This window comes from Gordionus sp. m RMFG-2023, chromosome 1, assembly GCF_954871325.1.
Source record: "Gordionus sp. m RMFG-2023 chromosome 1, tfGorSpeb1-WG-v2, whole genome shotgun sequence".
Lineage (NCBI taxonomy): Eukaryota > Metazoa > Nematomorpha > Gordioida > Chordodea > Parachordodidae > Gordionus > Gordionus sp. m RMFG-2023.
Window position 1 is genome coordinate 31,074,690 of NC_088775.1, and position 18,613 is coordinate 31,093,302.

Consider the following 18,613-nt stretch of genomic DNA (forward strand, 5'->3'; position numbering starts at 1 on the left):
AATGCAATTTTAGACGCACCATTACCAAAAAACGTCAAAGAATTACAAGCTTTTATCGGTATAATAAATTATTATCAAAAATTTATAAACAATTTTTCGACTATTGCCGCTCCATTATATAGGCTTTTAAGGAAAGATGTGCCATGGAAATGGACAAATAATGAAACAATTGTTATTAATAAATTTAAAAAATTAATATCAGAAGCACCAATTTTAACACATTATAATCCGGAAAAACCGATAATTCTAGCTGCTGATGCGTCTCAACATGGAATAGGATCAGTTATATCTCACATCATTAATAACGAGGAAAAACCGATTGGATACGCGTCTCGAACATTAAATGCTGCCGAACGAAATTACAGTCAGATAGAGCGTGAGGCTTTAGCAATTATATTTGGATTAATTAAATTTAAAAAATATTTAATTGGCAGACATTTCATTATCATTACTGACCATAAACCCCTAATATCGTTACTTAATCCACATAAAAGAATAACAGATATGTCATCAAGATTAGTAAGATGGTCATTACTACTAGCAAATTATGATTATGAATTGCAACTTCGAGGGACGAAAAAAAATAGTAATGCGGATATGCTTTCCCGGTTTCCAATTGACCGTAAACCATCTGCTTGGGAAGAGTTAGATATTAATTTAATAGTATCGGATGCTCCACAATTTATTTCAGCGTTAGATATAAAAGCACACACAAGAAATGACCCGGTATTATCAAAGGATTCACGTTACCTTACAACTGGATGGCCAAAGATGATAGAGGAAAATCTTAAATCGTTTTTCCAACGCCGAAATAAACTCACGATGAAGGCAGGGTGTATATTATGGGGCTTAAGAACCATAATTCCAAAAAAATTACAAGTAAATATTTTGTCTTTTTTACATATGGGGCATCAGGGTTATACTAAAACAAAATAATTGGCACAAGAGAACGTTTGGTGGCCGAATATTAACGAAGATATCGAATTACACGGTAAGAATTGTGAATTATGTCAACAAAATAATCCTGGCAATAAAACGATCATAGGGAAATGGCCCTCCGCAAATAAACCATGGGGAAGAATTCATTTAGATTTTGCCGGACCAATTAACGGAGATATATACCTAGTAATAATAGATAGTTTTAGTAAATGGCCTGAAATACAAAAAATGACGACGAATAATTTTACTGAAGTAAGAAAATTGTTGTTAAGACTTTTTGCTATTTTCGGTTACCCCGATACGATTGTTATGGAAAATGGGCCCCCATTTCAAAGTAGAGAATTTAGTTTATTTTGCAAACAATTATCAATTAAAAATGTATATAGTGCCCCATACCACCCTAGAACCAACGGAGAAGCGGAGCGATTAGTACAAACTTTTAAAAAAATTTTAAAAAAACATAATGATTATAATAAAATACAAGATTTTTTGTTTAATTATCGAAATACGCCACAAATAACCACAAAACAATCACCAAGTTCAATTATGCTTAAATTTCAACCCATAGGACCTTTACAATTAATAAAACTAGTTTATCCTCATCCATATATACCTCAGTTACCAGGTTTTTTTAATATAAATGGAAAAATATATGCAAAGGATTTTAAAAAAGATAATTGGATACCAGGTATCATCGTTAAAAGAACAGGACCAATGACGTTTTTAGTTGAAACTAAATTAGGGGTATGGAGAAGACATATTAATCAGTTAAAACATAGGTTCGACAACTCAGAATTAAAAAATAGAGAGGAGGGAAGAGAAGAAGAAACGATGCAAACTACACCACAAATGAATGAAAATGAGCCCATACAAAACTCAATGACTAAAGACATTGATCCTATACACGAATTGGTGACCAAAGACATTGACCCAATACAAGACTCAATAAACAAAGAGACCATCATAAATGATAAGATGAAAATCGACAGTAATGAGCAAACGGTGGTAGAGAACGAAACAAGCAGCCGTTATCCAAAACGGATAAGAAAACAATTTATACCGTTTCAAATCGAGAGCCCAAAAAAGGAGAGAATAGATGTAATAGAAACAATTAGCTTCAAAGGCAATTAAATATATGATGAATTTTAAATATATATATTATTAATTGTGTACGACGATTAATTGTGTACGACGATTAATTGTTTGTTTTGTAAAATATATATATACTGCGGTACAAAAGGTAAAAAGTTGTTAAATTTATAATAAGAATTGATTTCATCACAATTTTTATAAATTAAATATAAGTTTTATTTTTTTTAAATGCAATAATATAGTATATGCTCAAAATATTATTACCATTTTTATGAATATTAGTTTTATTTTTATAAATGCAATATAAAATATAGTATATGCTCAAAATATCCATTTTTATAAATAACAGTTTTAAATAAAAATTCAAAATAATATTCTCAAAATATTAGCTTTTTACATGTATTTTTTTAAATAATAAGCGATATAATACTCGCTGAAAAATATGGTAAAATACCTCATAGGTAAATTTTTGTATATACCAGGTCGAATTTAATTTTAAAAAATTACGAGCCGGGCCTGAAATTTTTTTTTAAAAAATATCCGGGCAGGGCCTTAAATTTTTAAATCCGGGCCGGGCCGTAAAAAATTTTTTTAAAAAATATCCGGGCCGGGCCTTAAATTTTTAAATCCGGGCCGGGCCGTAAAAAATTTTTTTTTAAATCCGGGCCGGGCCTAAAAAATTTAAAACCAGGCCGGGCCGTGCAAATGTACCTCTGCAGGTCTCTGATAAATATAAAAGAATTAGGTAGGAATCTATATTTATTAAACTTATCGAGTTCTTGGAGTTCCAAGGGTGTGGTATTTCCGTTAGCCGAAAGAGGTAACACACGAGACATCCCAGACAAGTCTTTTGCCGCCGTGATCCGGCTTAGTCAAAGAAACAAGACGAGCGCCAAAAAGAATTGGACGAATACAAAGAGGAACTTCTTATAAGAGGATATTATTGCAAAGTTCAGTTAATGATTTCATCAAAGGGTCAATAAAACCATTATCAGAGCACTGAATTAAATCAGCAAAAATACCGGGTCTGAAACCCTCCAACCCACCTGTCGTCCCTTTTTTGAAGGACTTCAAGCACTTAAGTACTTCATCACAGGTATGATTGGTTTGGTGCTAAGAAATCTTAATCTCTAATTCATATTTTTTTATGTCCAAAATGTTTATTAAATTAGCCAAAATTAAGTTTCAATTTTTATATATAATTAGCTTCAATTTATAAGTATTATCATATTTTGAACAATAAAATTATTCAATACATATCATTATTAATAATAATAATGCATTTCAATATTTTATGGCCTAAAAAACCAATGGTTTAAGAAGCCTCTTGAAGTGGTTTGCCTCACCCTGCTATTGGGGCTTGTTAAACAAAATTATCACTTTTACAAAAATTAAAATTTAAAAAAATAATTATAATCTTAAGATTTTTTATAAGGCACATTTACAGAATACTAATTTATCCAATCATAGGAGCTGCCAATTTTGTAAAAATTGATTTAAATAACCCCAGTCTCTCCTATATAGATAAGAGTTTAAAATATAGATACCAATTGTTTTGACTATAAAAGAGTCGACTTGAGTTAATCAACTAATTCGAATAACGTCTAGAGACTCTGAGTAGGGTGAGCTGTCTTTTTAACAATACAATGTCTTCTGTTGTTAAATGGTTGAGCGAGGCCGGCAAAACGACTCATATTCAAACCGGTTCATTAGTCATGAGTCGGCTGAAGCCCGACCCGTGTACTATTTTTGAATAAAATATTTTTACCATTTCTCTAAATTGGTATCATATTAAATAACTTCTGAACCGGCTTGAACCCAGGCCGAAGACACTAATTTGTTATAATAATATAAATTAAATATATAAAAAAATATTAAAACTTACATCATCTTCATTCTTCTGTTGAGAATCCATTATAGTATTAGTATTTTCACTCCAAATATCTAAATAAGGTCTTTTTTTTTATAAAACATTCGGTTCATTAGTTTTAAATATAAAATTAATATAATATAAATTACTTCATCTTCTATATTGAGAATCCATCATAAATTGTAAAATTTATTTTAAAAAAGAGATTTTTTAAAATATAAATTAAAATAAGAATTTTTTTAAAAATAAAAATTTTATACAAAAACTTACTGATGCCATCAAGGCGCTATAATCATAGAAATTTAAAATAATAAATATAATAAAAATAATACATTTTAATGAAATAATTTAAAGAACCAAAAAATCTTGCTAAATTATTGTTACAAATTTTAAATAACATTGGGAGAGAGAAACGTAGGAGGGATTGGTCATTTATTTTCTAAAATAATAAATTAAAGAAATGTACAAAAAAATAATGGTGCTAGGCCTTAAAAAATCAATCACCTTACTTTAAAATTTAAATGGTTATGTAATTAAAAAGTGTGCTCTCCTCTCATAACCTCATCTACTCTTCTGTTGTGATTTAATCTTGACGTGGATGCTACCTTTTCAAACATTGCTTTTAAAATTTAATAATTGAATTATCTTTTCTTTAGGGCCACAGGTGAAATCATATTTTTATTCACGTTGATTTATATTGATACATGCAAATCAAATCTAAGAAGTTTTTTAATCTCATAAGCTTTTCCCACATATAACATCCACAACAATTATTTGTACTTTGGATAAATGTTAAAATTTTATGAAGCATATATTTTTTAATGTTTACCTGATAAATTTTAAATAAAAATTAAAAGTAAAAAATTTTTAACCAGTCTGCTCGTAATTTTTAATATTATTTAGCTATCTCGCCCAATAAGATAAAGGGGCGTAGGCTAAAAGTCTGCTCGTTTCAGCTAAAAAGTTGAAAAATAGACAATTGTTACTTTTCTATGGTACATATTAAGTGAAATTTTAACTTAACATGTTTACAATAAATATTTATACCTATTTGCTGTGAAAAAATTCAAAAAATTCAAATATAACGATTATGGCAATTGTCTATTTTCTGTGGAATCTTCGCTAAAATTTTAATTTAACATGTTTACAATATATATATTTACCTATTTGCTTTGAAAAAATTCAAAAAAGTTCAAAAATAACTATTATGACAATTGTCACTTTTCTATGGTACATCTTCACTGAAATTTTATTTTAACATCTTTACAATATATATTTTTACCTATTTGCTTGGAAAAAATTTAAAAAAGTTCACTCATAACGATTATGACAATTGTGACTTTTATGTGGCATCTTCACTAAAATTTTAACTTAACATGTTTACAATATATATTTTTACATATTTACTTGAAAAAAATTCAAAAAAGTTTAAAAAATAACGATAATGACAATTGTCACTTTTCTATGGTACATCTTCACTGAAATTTTATTTTAAAATCTTTAAAATATATATTTTTACCTATTTACTATAAAAAAATTAAAAAAAGTTTAAAAATAACGATTATAACAATTGTCTCTTTTCTATGGTACATCTTCACTGAAATTTTATTTTAACATCTTTACAATACATATTTTTACCTATTTGCTATGAAAAAATTTAAAAAAGTTCACAAATAACGATTATGACAATTGTGACTTTTCTGTGGTATCTTCACTAAAATTTTAACTTAACATCTTTACAATATATATTTTAACTATTTACTTGAAAAAAATTCAAAAAGTTAAAAAATAGCGATTATGACAATTGTCGCTTTTCTATGGTACATATTCACTGAAATTTTATTTTAACATCTTAATATATATTTTTACCTATTTACTTGAAAAAAAGTTAAAAAATAACGATTATGAAAATTCTGACTTTTCTGTGGTATTTTTACTAGAGGTTTGCATTGGGCGGGGTTTCGGCCCGCCCGCCCACGCCAGCATCTAAGTAGGCGGGCCGATGGGCGGGTGAAAAATTTTTCGAAAATGGGCAGGCGGGCGGGCGGGTTAAAAAAATTAAAACTATGGGCGAATGCTGGTTAAAAAAAATTTTAAACTATGGGTGGGCTGGGCGGGCGGGAAAAATTAGAACAATGGGCGGGCGGGTTAAGGAAATTTAAGATAAACTGAAAAAAAATAATTGTTTAAATGAACTATAACAATATTTCTTTTTTTATTGTACCAATCGTTTTTTTTTTAAGTGGAGAACATTTACCTAACTATATTATGTAATAAACACAACAATAAAACTTTTTTTTTAGAATAAATAAACATTTTTGTCTATTAAATATTTCCTTTTATGGGAATGTAATAAAACATTTCTCTTAAAATTGCCTTTTTTTGGGGTTTGCAATCTGCATTTGGTTTCACTTTTATTTAAAGCTCTCACTTGAGGAAGAGGATATATTTCAAACGGATATCATACTTTGGTGGAAATGACAAGAAAGAGATTTGCCAAAGCTATCAAGATTAGCAAGAAAAATATTGCCAATTCCTGCAACTAGTGCTTCTTCCGAACGCGGATTTAGCATTGCTGGAAGATTTTTAGAACAACGAAGAACGTGTTTGAATCCAGAAAATGTCGATTCATTATTATTTTTGCATCATATAATATTAATTTTACATTTATATTTTTTTCATAAATATTCAATATGATCAAATAAATTGTCCATAATTTACATTGATTATTTTTATACTTATATTAATTTCCTAAATTATAAACTTTTGTAGAGGAGTAATGAAATATTTTTATTAAATGCTTAAAAAATGAAAGAATGACCATAATTAAATTTTATAAGCGGGCTTGGGTTACAAATTTTTTATAAATAATGGGAGGGCAGGTAAAAAAATTTAGACTAATGGGCAGGCGGAGGGGTAAGGAATTTTAGAAAAATGGGCGTGGCGGGCGGGTATATATTTTTTTGAAAACTATGGGCGGGCTGGGCGGGCAAAATTTTTTTTAAAACATTGGATGGGCGGGCTTTTAGTCCAAAAACCCGCCTAATGCAGACCTCTAATCTTTACTAAAATTTTAACTTAACATGTTTACAATATATATTTTTATCTATTTACTTGAAAAAAATTCAAAAAAGTTAATAACGATTATGACAATTGTCACTTTTCTATGGTACATCTTCACTGAAATTTTATTTTAACATCTTTGCAATATATATTTTTACCTATTTACTTGAAAAAAATTCAAAAAAGTTCACAAATAACGATTATGACAATTGTCACTTTTCTATTGTATATCTTGACTGAAATTTTATTTTAACATCTTTACAATATATATTTTTACCTATTTACTTTTAAAAAAATCAAAAAAGTTAAAAAATAACGATTATGACAATTATCACTTTTCTATGGTAAATCTTGACTGAAATTTTATTTTATTATCTTTACAATTTAAATTTTTACCTATTTGCTATGAAAAAATTTTAAAAAGTTAAAAAATAACGATTATGACAATTGTCACTTTTCTATGGTACATCTTCACTGAAATTTTATTTTAAAATCTTTAAAATATATATTTTTACCTATTTACTTTTCAAAAATAACGATTATGACAATTAATATTTTTATCTATGATGGTACATCTTCACTGAAATTTTATTTTTACATCTTTACAATATATATTTTTACCTAAAAAATTTAAAAAATGTTCAAAAATAACGATTATGTATGATTTAATTTAGCCGACTTAATTAGTTCTTTTAGTCGACTAAATTAGTCGTTTTAGTCGACTATGTTAGTCGTTTTAGTCGACTATATTAGTCGTTTTAGTAGACTATATTAGTCGCTTTAGTCGACTATATTAGTTGTTTAAGACTAAATTAGTCGTTTTGGTCGACTAAATTTAGTCGATTAACAACACTACATAGTAGGCAATAGCTTCGCTTACTGATCCCATGGTCACGGGTTCGAATCCCAGGAATGGTCATGTTTTTTTTCTTAATCTAACTTGATGGTTCCTTCCTTGGGGGATGATATATAGGAGGCCGGACTCGACCCGTGATTCCATTATAATATATTAAATAATAAGGGTCTTAAAACATTCTAATAAATTTTGATCGGTATTTAGCAAATTAGGTTGGTATTTAGAATATTTCCATACATTCACTTGGTAGTAAGCATCATCCCAAAAAAATATCCAAACGATCTTATATTTATTATTTTTTATAAAATAAATAAATAAATAATAAATATTAAAAAAATATAAATAAAAAAAAATATTAAAAAAAAATAAATAAAAAAAAAATATTAAAAAAAAATAAATAAAAAAAACGCAAGATCTATAATAGTGATGTTAAAAGTTACTTTTGAAACATAACTAGTTACAGTTACATTGGCAAAAACATAACTAGTTACAGTTACTAGTTACATTTTTACAAAATTAACTAGTTATTAGTTATAGTTATTTTCAAAAGTAACTAGTTACTTACTTTATACATCCTTCATATGCGCATTATTTATTTATTGAATGCATTTATTTAATATAAAAAAAATTAGGATAAACAAAGTATAATCAGTTATTTAAAATAATATACAATTTATTTATATAAAAAAATATCGCAAAATTGAATATTTACATCGAATATAAAAATATATATTTGCATTGAAAAAAAAACATTTATTTTTCATAAAAATTAGAATCTAAAAAATGTTTATTTGCTTTTAACAACAAATTAATTTCAAAGTTATTATCTAGGAGACGTGCTCGTTTATCTCCAAAAATGAGCTTACCTAGACTGAATAAGCCCTCTACGGGAGCACTTGATGTTAGAACAACATTATATTTAATAAAGAGTAATTTTAACTTTGGAAAATCGTTATATAAAGAAAAAGTGTTGTTATTAGATTTAATAAAGTTTTCTATAAGTTCATTATCCAGAATATTTTGGCGCTTTAGGTCAAAAAATCCAACTACATCAAGTGATGTTGGTTTTGAGCATGATTCATTCGTCTGGGATTCACTTTGAGGTATTAAGGTATTTATTAAATTTAAAATTTCCTCCTTTTTTGCTTTATTCCTTTCTTGCCTAATCCAAGGCCAGTCAGTTTTAGATAAAGGGTAAAGAATTGCAGCAATGATGTTGTCATTATCATAAAGATTATTAAACTTATAACATGATATTATTAATTTATAAATAATTATTTGATTTTAGTTACCTTTTTTCAATACTAGCTATATAGTATCCTTAGAGGTTGACAATATTTTAATCTTTGCACATCTGCCATACATATAAGTATTTGTGTTATTGTTGGGAACAATCAGACATTTTCACAAAATTTTAAATTAATAAATTTAATTTAAAAAATAAATTTAATTTAAAATTAATTTAACACAACATATTAAAAATAAAATTAATTATTTGAATATATCTTTAAAAGTAACTAGTTACTTTTAGCAGTTACATTTCAAAATTTTTAACTAGTTACAGTTACTAGTTACAATTTTAAAAATATAACTAGTTACAGTTATTTTTTAAGGTAACTAGGGTAACTAGTTACAAAAAATAACAAAGAAAATGATTAATGAGATATTTGATTGATTTGTTGCTTTTTTTAGAGAAAAAATTTTAAAATAACATTTCATTATAATATAATAAAAATATGGAAATTTTAAAATTTTTTTAATAATTCTTTGAAATAATTTGCACTTTTTAAAAATTAATTTTATTATATTATAAATTAATATTTTTAATTAAATTAATATTTGGTTATGATTTTATATATTAAGTAAGTATAAATATATTGTAATTACTTGATAAAGAAGTAAATGAGAAATATAAATTTTTTAAGATATTTTTAATTTGAGAATAATATTCAAAATTACGTTTAAGATGTTAGCCTTTCCCCTATAAAATGCTTTCGCGTCAAAAAAATTATCCTTTGAACCGGAAACGTAAAAAGCGGTTTTGGATAGAGAATTAAATTCTGAGTTCAATGATATAATTATATTTAAAATTACGTTTGAGATGTTAGCCTTTCCCATCTTAAACGCTTTCGCAAATTAAAAAAATCCTTAAAAATTTATATTTCTCATTTATTTCTTTATCAAGTAATTACAATATATTTATACTTACTTAATATATAAAATCATAACCAAATATTAATTTAATTAAAAATATTAATTTGATTAAAAATATTAATTTGATTAAAAATATTAATTTAATTAAAAATATTAATTTGATTAAAAATATTAATTTAAAAATTAATATAATAAAATTAAATTTTAAAAACCGCAAATTATTTCAAAGAATTATTAAAAAAATTGAAAAGATCTTAAAATTTCCATATTTTTAATATTATAATGTAATGTTATTATAATATTTTTTCTCTAAAAAAAGCAATATATCAATCAAATATCTCATTAATCATTTTCTTTGTTATTTTTATTTTCAATATTATTTTTTAGCCTTTCGTATTATCAAGCCTTTCGACTTATAGACCTACCCAAAAAAAAAAATTAAAAAAGAAATAATATTAAAAATTTCCCCGTGATTCAGTGAGTTACCAAAATATTATATCATAAATCGAAACCTTTCAAACTAAATTATTGTAGTAAATTTTTCGCAATATTATATATTAATATTTCTTGCTGACAAATAATGGATAACTACAAAATGGTGCTACAGTAATATTTAATAATAAAAGACACTATAAAATATTATATCATAAATGTAAATCGAAACCTTTAAAACTAAATTATCGTAGTAGGCTTGTATTCTATATATTAATATTTCTTTCTGATAAATAATGGATAACCAAACTACAAAATGACGCTACAGCTGATTACAATGTGAGGACCAATGACATATATACTTTATTGGTGAGGACACTTTTATAATGCATTTAATGAATGAATCGCCAATCTTTGATTTTAATTATGAAACGAAAAGTAAAGTAATATAATAATTATGTATAAAACATTAATCTTTGCAATTATAATATTCTCAAAAACAACAAAAAATATTTTTATAAAACGAAAGTTAATATAAGTCACACTCACAATAATATAATCTTGTAATTTATTATTTAAAGTTAAACAAATAGGAAATAAATAATATATTTTAAATAATCAATGTGTAAAATAATTAATAATAATAAAATGCGCAATAAATAATTTATGTTATTCCAGCATGTATAGTGTACTTTAGACAATTATTCATTCACCAAAAAATTTATATATATTCATTTATATGAAAATCAATACAATATGTTATATTAATTTGTAATTCAAAAGTTTACTCCAAAATTGTTTCAAATTTACGGTTGATCTACATGTTGGAATTTATTTCCTTTTTAAAATATAATAATAAATTATTATGGATTATATAATATATTAAAGATTTTTTCTTTAAAGTTTATCATTTCAAGAGCTAGTAAAAAGATATTAGTTTATTTAGTTAATATATCCTTACTTTAATGCTTATATTAACAATTTGCACTAAAATATTATGCATCAGATTTATATAAAATATAGGAAGAGAGATTGTTTTATTAATATTAATATGTAAAGTAATTTTACGAAAATCGTTTAATTTGTGTTAATTTTGTATTTTATTTTAAAAAATTATTTGAATTAAATATCAAATAAATGTCAACTCCAGCCAGACGAAGACTCATGAGGGATTTTAAAAGGTAAAATTTACACTTTTAACTTACGATTATCTAAATTAATTGGCAAAAAATTTGATATGTGCAAAATTTAGCTTTTCTTGGCTTCAAATAGTACTTCATAATTTGTGCAATTTATTAGGTGGCTTGAATTAGATAAATGGTTAAGATATACTATTTATAAAGGTTTTATATTCATATTTTCACAACTAAGTTGTTTGTAAAGGATAATTACACTACTTATATTTATTACTATGTAAAAGATCCATTATAAATTTCTATCATATGCTTCTAATTTATTATATCAACCTTATTTTACATAATAAAATTTTAAATTATGCCACTAAAATAAAATTAATATAAAGTATTTGATCTTGAAAATTAAAAAAATATATGGAATTAAATTTTATAAAAACATAAAATATTTTTGACATTTTAAATATTAAAAAAATGTCCAAGGAAATTGTAAAAATGTGTATATAAAATATTTTTTAAATATTAAAAATTAAAAAAAAGGGATTATTTTTGGTCTTACTTATATTACCATCAATATAGCCATGATTTTACTCTGATGTGGTGGGTATTTTTAGATTGGGTTTTATCCATAAATTTTATTGAAGACCAGGTTCATTTATTGCAGGCCTTTGACTATACCATTTTTCTAATATTATTGGTTTGTCATTTTATTTATAAAAATGTTTACCTACCAAAAAATTTGAATTATAGTGATTGTCTTAAAAAATTAACTTTTACTTATATTTTATTCAAAATATTTATTAGGGATGCATTTTTTGGAAGGGGGTGGGGTGTGAAGGTGTGTTTAGTATGACATTATTAACTTAAAATGATAATTACAAGAACAGACAAATTCCTGAAAGTTAAGATGAGGATAATTTGTATGACAATAATCTATTGTTTTATTTCATGCATTACACAAGTTTCCAGTATTAATTTAACAAAATATTTTTTGATGGCTTCCTATTCACTTATGGGATTATTTTGAATTGGATTTGCCAAGCTCTAATTTTGCAAAATGTAAAGTGGGCTCATGATAAAATTTTAGAGGGGGAAAATCTCAAAAGACATAACTATCAACTTGAGGAAGCACATCGAGACATTTGCACCTTTATTAACTAAAGAAAATATATAAAAAAATGTAAGAGAATCAAATTAAAATAAAAACTTCTAAATTTAACCAAATAACATTGCCAGGACTGATAAATAAACCGAAAATATGGGACATTGAAAACCCTATTAACTAAAGAAAATATATAAAAAATGTAAAAGGATAAAATTAAAATTAAACTTCTAAATTTAACCAAATAACATTGCCAGGATTGATAAATAAATAGAAAATATGGGACATCGAAGAACCTAGATCCATAGCCATATCACAACTTATCAACCATATGATAGCATTTTAATCAGCCATTTTTGATTTTAGAGGATATTGGATTTAATCGACTAATAAATCATTTATGTGAAAATTACAAAATCCCTTCTAGAAATTATTTTTCTGAAAAATTAACTAATTCTTATGCTAATGCTGTTAAAGCTAAAGAGAAGTCTAATAACATTACCACTGAAAATTGCCCATATTCCCTTGAGATTTAAAACTATCTCAATGAACCAGTACCATTGAAATATAGGCTGTGAATTGCCATAAATATCCAACTCTCTCGAAACTTGCTCGTAAATAGCAACACCTGTTAGAAGCATCTCACCAGAATCTGTTTTTAGTGAAGCTAGTGATACGGTTCCTATAGACGCATGTTGACCTCTGATAAACTTGAAATTCTGGTATTTCTGAAAAGAAATCCTCAATAAATTAATTATAATTATTTAAAATTTCATAAATATTTGTTTATTACTTATTAATGTAATTAGATTAATGTTATTACTTATTATATAATAAGTGATTTATCAATAAAAATATTTTATATACTTTTAGAATTGCAATTGAATTGAATATAAACTATAACTAATCAATAATATATTTAAATGATATATGTTATACTATAGTTAAATTATAGATGTTATACTAATAAAAAGTATATTAAAAATTAAAACATTGGTATTTTTACAGAATACAAAATTAGATATATTGGATTGGTAATTGGCCATATCAATTTAATATCGGATTGGCCTCCAAAGTGGTATCGGTACACCCTTACTATTGATAATTCAAAGCAGTCATTATTCTTACTATAATTATTTCAAAAAGAAAGAAAAGATCAAGGCAATGCAAAATATGGCATTACTAAATTGTGGATTATATATTGTGTGAATTTATATATAATAAAACCAAAACCTTTATCTTGAAAAAAAATTTATGCATATATTTTAATGAAAACTAGTATGGTTAAAAATTTGTTAAAATGGTGAGGCATTCTACAAAATTTCATTGAAGATATCTGAGTAAATAGCACATCAGGTAAAAGCTTGTCCCTAGGAATCAATTGGACCCATTGTGAATTTTCTCCCTCAAAATGAATGCATGATGCACAAATTCATTACCTCAAAAAAAGAATGTGCCAACATCACCTAACATAATGATGCATTACATACTCTTTAATTCCTTTCAGCTAGAAAATTATTTTACAGAAAAAATTAGTTATGATTCTATCAAAAATTATTAATAAATTGTAAATTTTGCCTAGTGTATGATTAACATAAGAAAAAATGAGAGTATAACTGACTTGTTAAGGAAAATTGGAAATATGAGAAGAAAATAATGCTTGAATGTCTATACATTAATTTTCAACATGTTAATTGTAATATTTTTGAAATTGACCTACATTTTTAAATTTTAGGCCCAGCTTGAATCTTTAAAATCACACCAATATCAGGCTTTTACCTGGGCTGTAGGATTTTGATACATATTGTTGGCAGAGGATTATACTATGCCAAGTTCGCTTTTTTGAAAATATTGATTAAGTATAAATTAGAGATACACTGCTACTCATGGTATTAATAAAATGGTTAAAATCGCCAATTTACAGGCTTTCATATGGGCTGTAGGATTCTGCTACATATTGTTGGCAGGGGATTATACTATGCCAAGTTCGCTTTTTTGAAAATATTGAATAAGTATAAATTAGAGATACACTATGCTACTCATGGTATTAGTAAAATGTTTAAAATCGTCAATTTACAGGCTTTCATCTGAGCTGTAGGATTCTGCTACATATTGTTGGCAGAGGATTATGCTATGCCAAGTTCGCTTTTTTGGAAATATTGATTAAGTATAAATTAGAGATACTGCTACTCATGGTATAAGTACAATGTTTAAACATCAATTTACAGGCTTCCATCTGGGCTATAGGATTATGCTACATATGTTGGCAGAGGATTATGCTACATATGTTGGCAGAGGATTATGCTATGTCAAGTTCGCTTTTGAATATATTGAATAAGTATAAATCAGAGATGCACTCAGAGTCGGGCAGGTCCTCTTGAATAAGAATCTAGATACAGATACAGATTCTTTGTGAAAAAATGAATCTTAGATACAAATACTAGTATCTTTTTCAAAATATCAAAAAGATAAAAGATACTTGTATCTTTTACTTAATTAGAGTATCTTAAATACAAGATACTTTTAAATTATCATTGCCAATTAAATTAGAATAGCTTATAAAATACAATTTTTACTATTTATTTGTGAAGAACATTACATAAACATATAACAAGAATGAATATTTACAATAATTTATAAAACATTTAATAATGAGTTAATTATAATAATCAGGCATTTTAATATTAGTATTAGCCCATCCTTACCATAGAATAAGAAGGGAGACTAGTATTTTTAATTGGAGTTTAAATATTAATTTGCAGAGTATTTAAAATACATTCATTATAAGACAATCAAATTTTTCAATAGATCTTTGTCATTTCGGCGTACTTAACATTGTACCAAAATTAATTAACCCTAATTGGAGCTGATGAAGGTATTACAGTATTATATGTATAAAAAATTTCCTTAATGGAAGGATAATAATTAAGCATTTATAATATATTTCGACTTAATATAATTTAAAACCTTCAGCTCAATATTATTTGTATTATTGAACTCAGCATAGAAAAAATAATCATCATTTGATCTTGATTATATACTCTGATACTACATCTAGGGCTTCTTTTATTAAGATATTTTGAAATTATTTTTTTTTATTATCCGACTCAATCGATAAGTTCTTAAAGATTTTGATATCAAAAAAACCACATTATATTCAAATCATAGGAAAATATTTTCTTAAAATCTTTTGCCCATACCATCTTAGGCAGCTTTTAATAAAGGTAGACAATATTGTAAACTTGAATTTTTAAGATAATAACTACACATAAATAATATATTTTATTATGTTTAACAAAATTTGTGTTTAATTTATCATTTTTTTGTTAATACAAGTTTTACATCTAGCCTGTAAATTGTCTTTTTTAACTTTTATTTTAAAAAAAATTTCCATATAAAATTTCAAGATTGGGATATAATTTAGGGGAACTTATTTCTATAAATAAATTTCACACCATGAGTGGTAATCTCCCTACAAATTAAAAATATTGCATAAAATTGGTAATGATATTCTATCGAGGTACATTTATATATAAAATATAATCTATACTTATTTCGTTTTGGTGTTATTTTTTATCTTTCCCTTAATATGAGTTGTTAATTTTACAGGTAAATTTAGCTGTCAATATATTAAAATATGGCAGAAAAAAATATGGAAATTAATACAAGATTTTCGAAGAAAATAAAATATATACTGTGATATGTAAAATAACATGAATATTAAAAAGAATCTGTATCTTTAGTCAAGAAAATGAAAAAGATACAAGATTCTTTTCAGAATAAAGGATCTTAGATACAGATACTAGTATCTTATTAGAAATGTCAAAAAGATACTGAGTACAAGATAAAAGGATCTTGAACACGGTACTGCCCAACTCTGGATGCACTGCTACTCATGTGGTATTAGTACAATGTTTAAGATCGTCAATTTACAGGTTTTCATCTGGGCTGTAGGATTCTGCTACATATTGTTGGCAGAGAATTATGCTATGCCAAGTTCACCATTTTGAAATATTCAATAAGTATAAATCAGAGATGCACTGCTACTCATGGTATTAGTACAATGTTTAAAATCACCAATTTACAGCCTTTCATCTGGGTCTGTAGAGTTTCATATCATTGATGGAGGATTATACTATGTCATGTTGAAAATACTGAATAAATATAAATTAGTTATACACTGCTACCCATGGTATTGATTAAAAAATTTAAATTACACGTTAATTTACAAGCTTTCACAGTAGATTTACCCTTCATATTGTTGATTGATGGAACGCATTCAACGTTCATTGACAAAAATCTAACACGTTCACTTTCAGAAAAGGAACGCGTTCACGTTCAAAAATTTTATAAAGTTTTTTAAATTTAAGTTGATATAATAAATGTCTTATATTTTTAACACATTATATTAGCCATTTTAAAAATAATATAGTTTTATTTTGATAATATAATTATAAATACAATATAATATAGCGAATATAACGATATTTTTATTTATAAAAATTTTTTCTTATTAATTTTAATAACAATGGTTTTTCATCTGATAGACAGTAACGCTTGGCAGTTAATACGCCATTAGCTATACTAAGAACGCGCTATACAAGGGCAGATGAAGAGATTGAGGTATTATACTTAATAAACAACTCTTTTAACGCGGGTAATTACATTTATTGTTTTGTCCTTTGCTTCAAAAAATTGAGATAAGTTATCCTCCTCCAATCCATCCTCTACTTCCTCGTCAAAAAAAAGGATATCTCGAAATTAACAGTTTTGCATTATCATTTCTAGGGTTTTCAATGCATTTTTTCTATAACGCTATAAGTTTATATTTATAGGTTCGTTCTGTGGAAGTTTTATCCAAGCTTGAATACTGGGTATATAATTGAAGAAAGAACATATAGATCTTCATATATATGTTCGAATCTTTAAAAAAATAAAATATATGTAATTAATTGGAAGTCATTATGTTAAATACCTTTTATTCCCATTTAATACTGCTCTATCAATGGTTGACCATATTCTAGGCCACTAATTTTTTTAAAAAATTAAACGGACTTTAAATTCGAACTTGGTCAAAAAAAGTAGGTGTTCACTTTTAAAGTTAGTAAAAAATAAAAGGAACGCCGTTAATCATTTTTTTTCCAAAAAAACGAACTTCGTTTACGAAAACGTTCAAAATGAAAGAGCGTTTACAACACTATAGATTGTTATACTATGCCATGTTCACCTTTTTTGAAAATATTGAATAAGTATAAATCAGAGATTCACAGCTACTCATGGTATTGGTAAATATATTGGCTGATGCCTTCAATTTTAACTGATGCCAGTGGCCTCTACCAAAAATAATAATACTCATAAATTAGAATAAAATTATGCTATTTTTAGCTATGAATTTTAAAAAATAAATTAACTACCATAAACTAATAAAATAATAAGAAAAAAATGATACTATTGATGAATGAATCTGCATTTTTTTAAATACTATATATAAAAATATTTGTCGAGCATCCTGTCTGATATCGGGTTTGGTATCAGTGTCAAAAAACAAAGTGGTATTAGTACATCTCTGATATAAATGAAGGTAACTAATTATCTCAGCAGGTAATATTTTTTAAATAGCTAATTATTCACGGACCCCCAGGATTAAATTGCTATATGGGTTTTAAGGATTTTATTTGGGATTAGATTATTCCATGTTCAATGAACAAATATGATGAGAATGAATCTTTGCATTTTTTTAAATACTATATATAAAAATATTTGTCGAGCATCCTGTCTGATATCGGGTTTGGTATCAGTGTCAAAAAACAAAGTGGTATTAGTGCATCTCTGATATAAATGAAGGTAATTAATTATCTCAGCAGGTAAAATTTTTTAATAGCTAATTATCCACGGACCCCCAGGATTAAATTGCTATATGGGTTTTAAAGATTTTATCAGGGATTAGATTATTCCATGTTCAACGAACAAAT

General features: G+C 25.9%; 1 protein-coding gene across 1 annotated transcript in view; it reads left to right on the forward strand.

Moving 5' to 3' along the window:
* The first annotated feature begins 11,446 nt into the window (after window positions 1–11,446).
* Window positions 11,447–18,613, forward strand: part of LOC135926221 (ubiquitin-conjugating enzyme E2-17 kDa) — a 32,408-nt gene continuing 25,241 nt past the window's right edge. Inside the window, exon 1 of the mRNA XM_065462049.1 lies at window positions 11,447–11,587. Coding sequence (XP_065318121.1) covers window positions 11,544–11,587 — 44 coding nt within the window. The 5' untranslated portion in view covers window positions 11,447–11,543. The remainder of the gene's footprint in view (window positions 11,588–18,613) is intronic.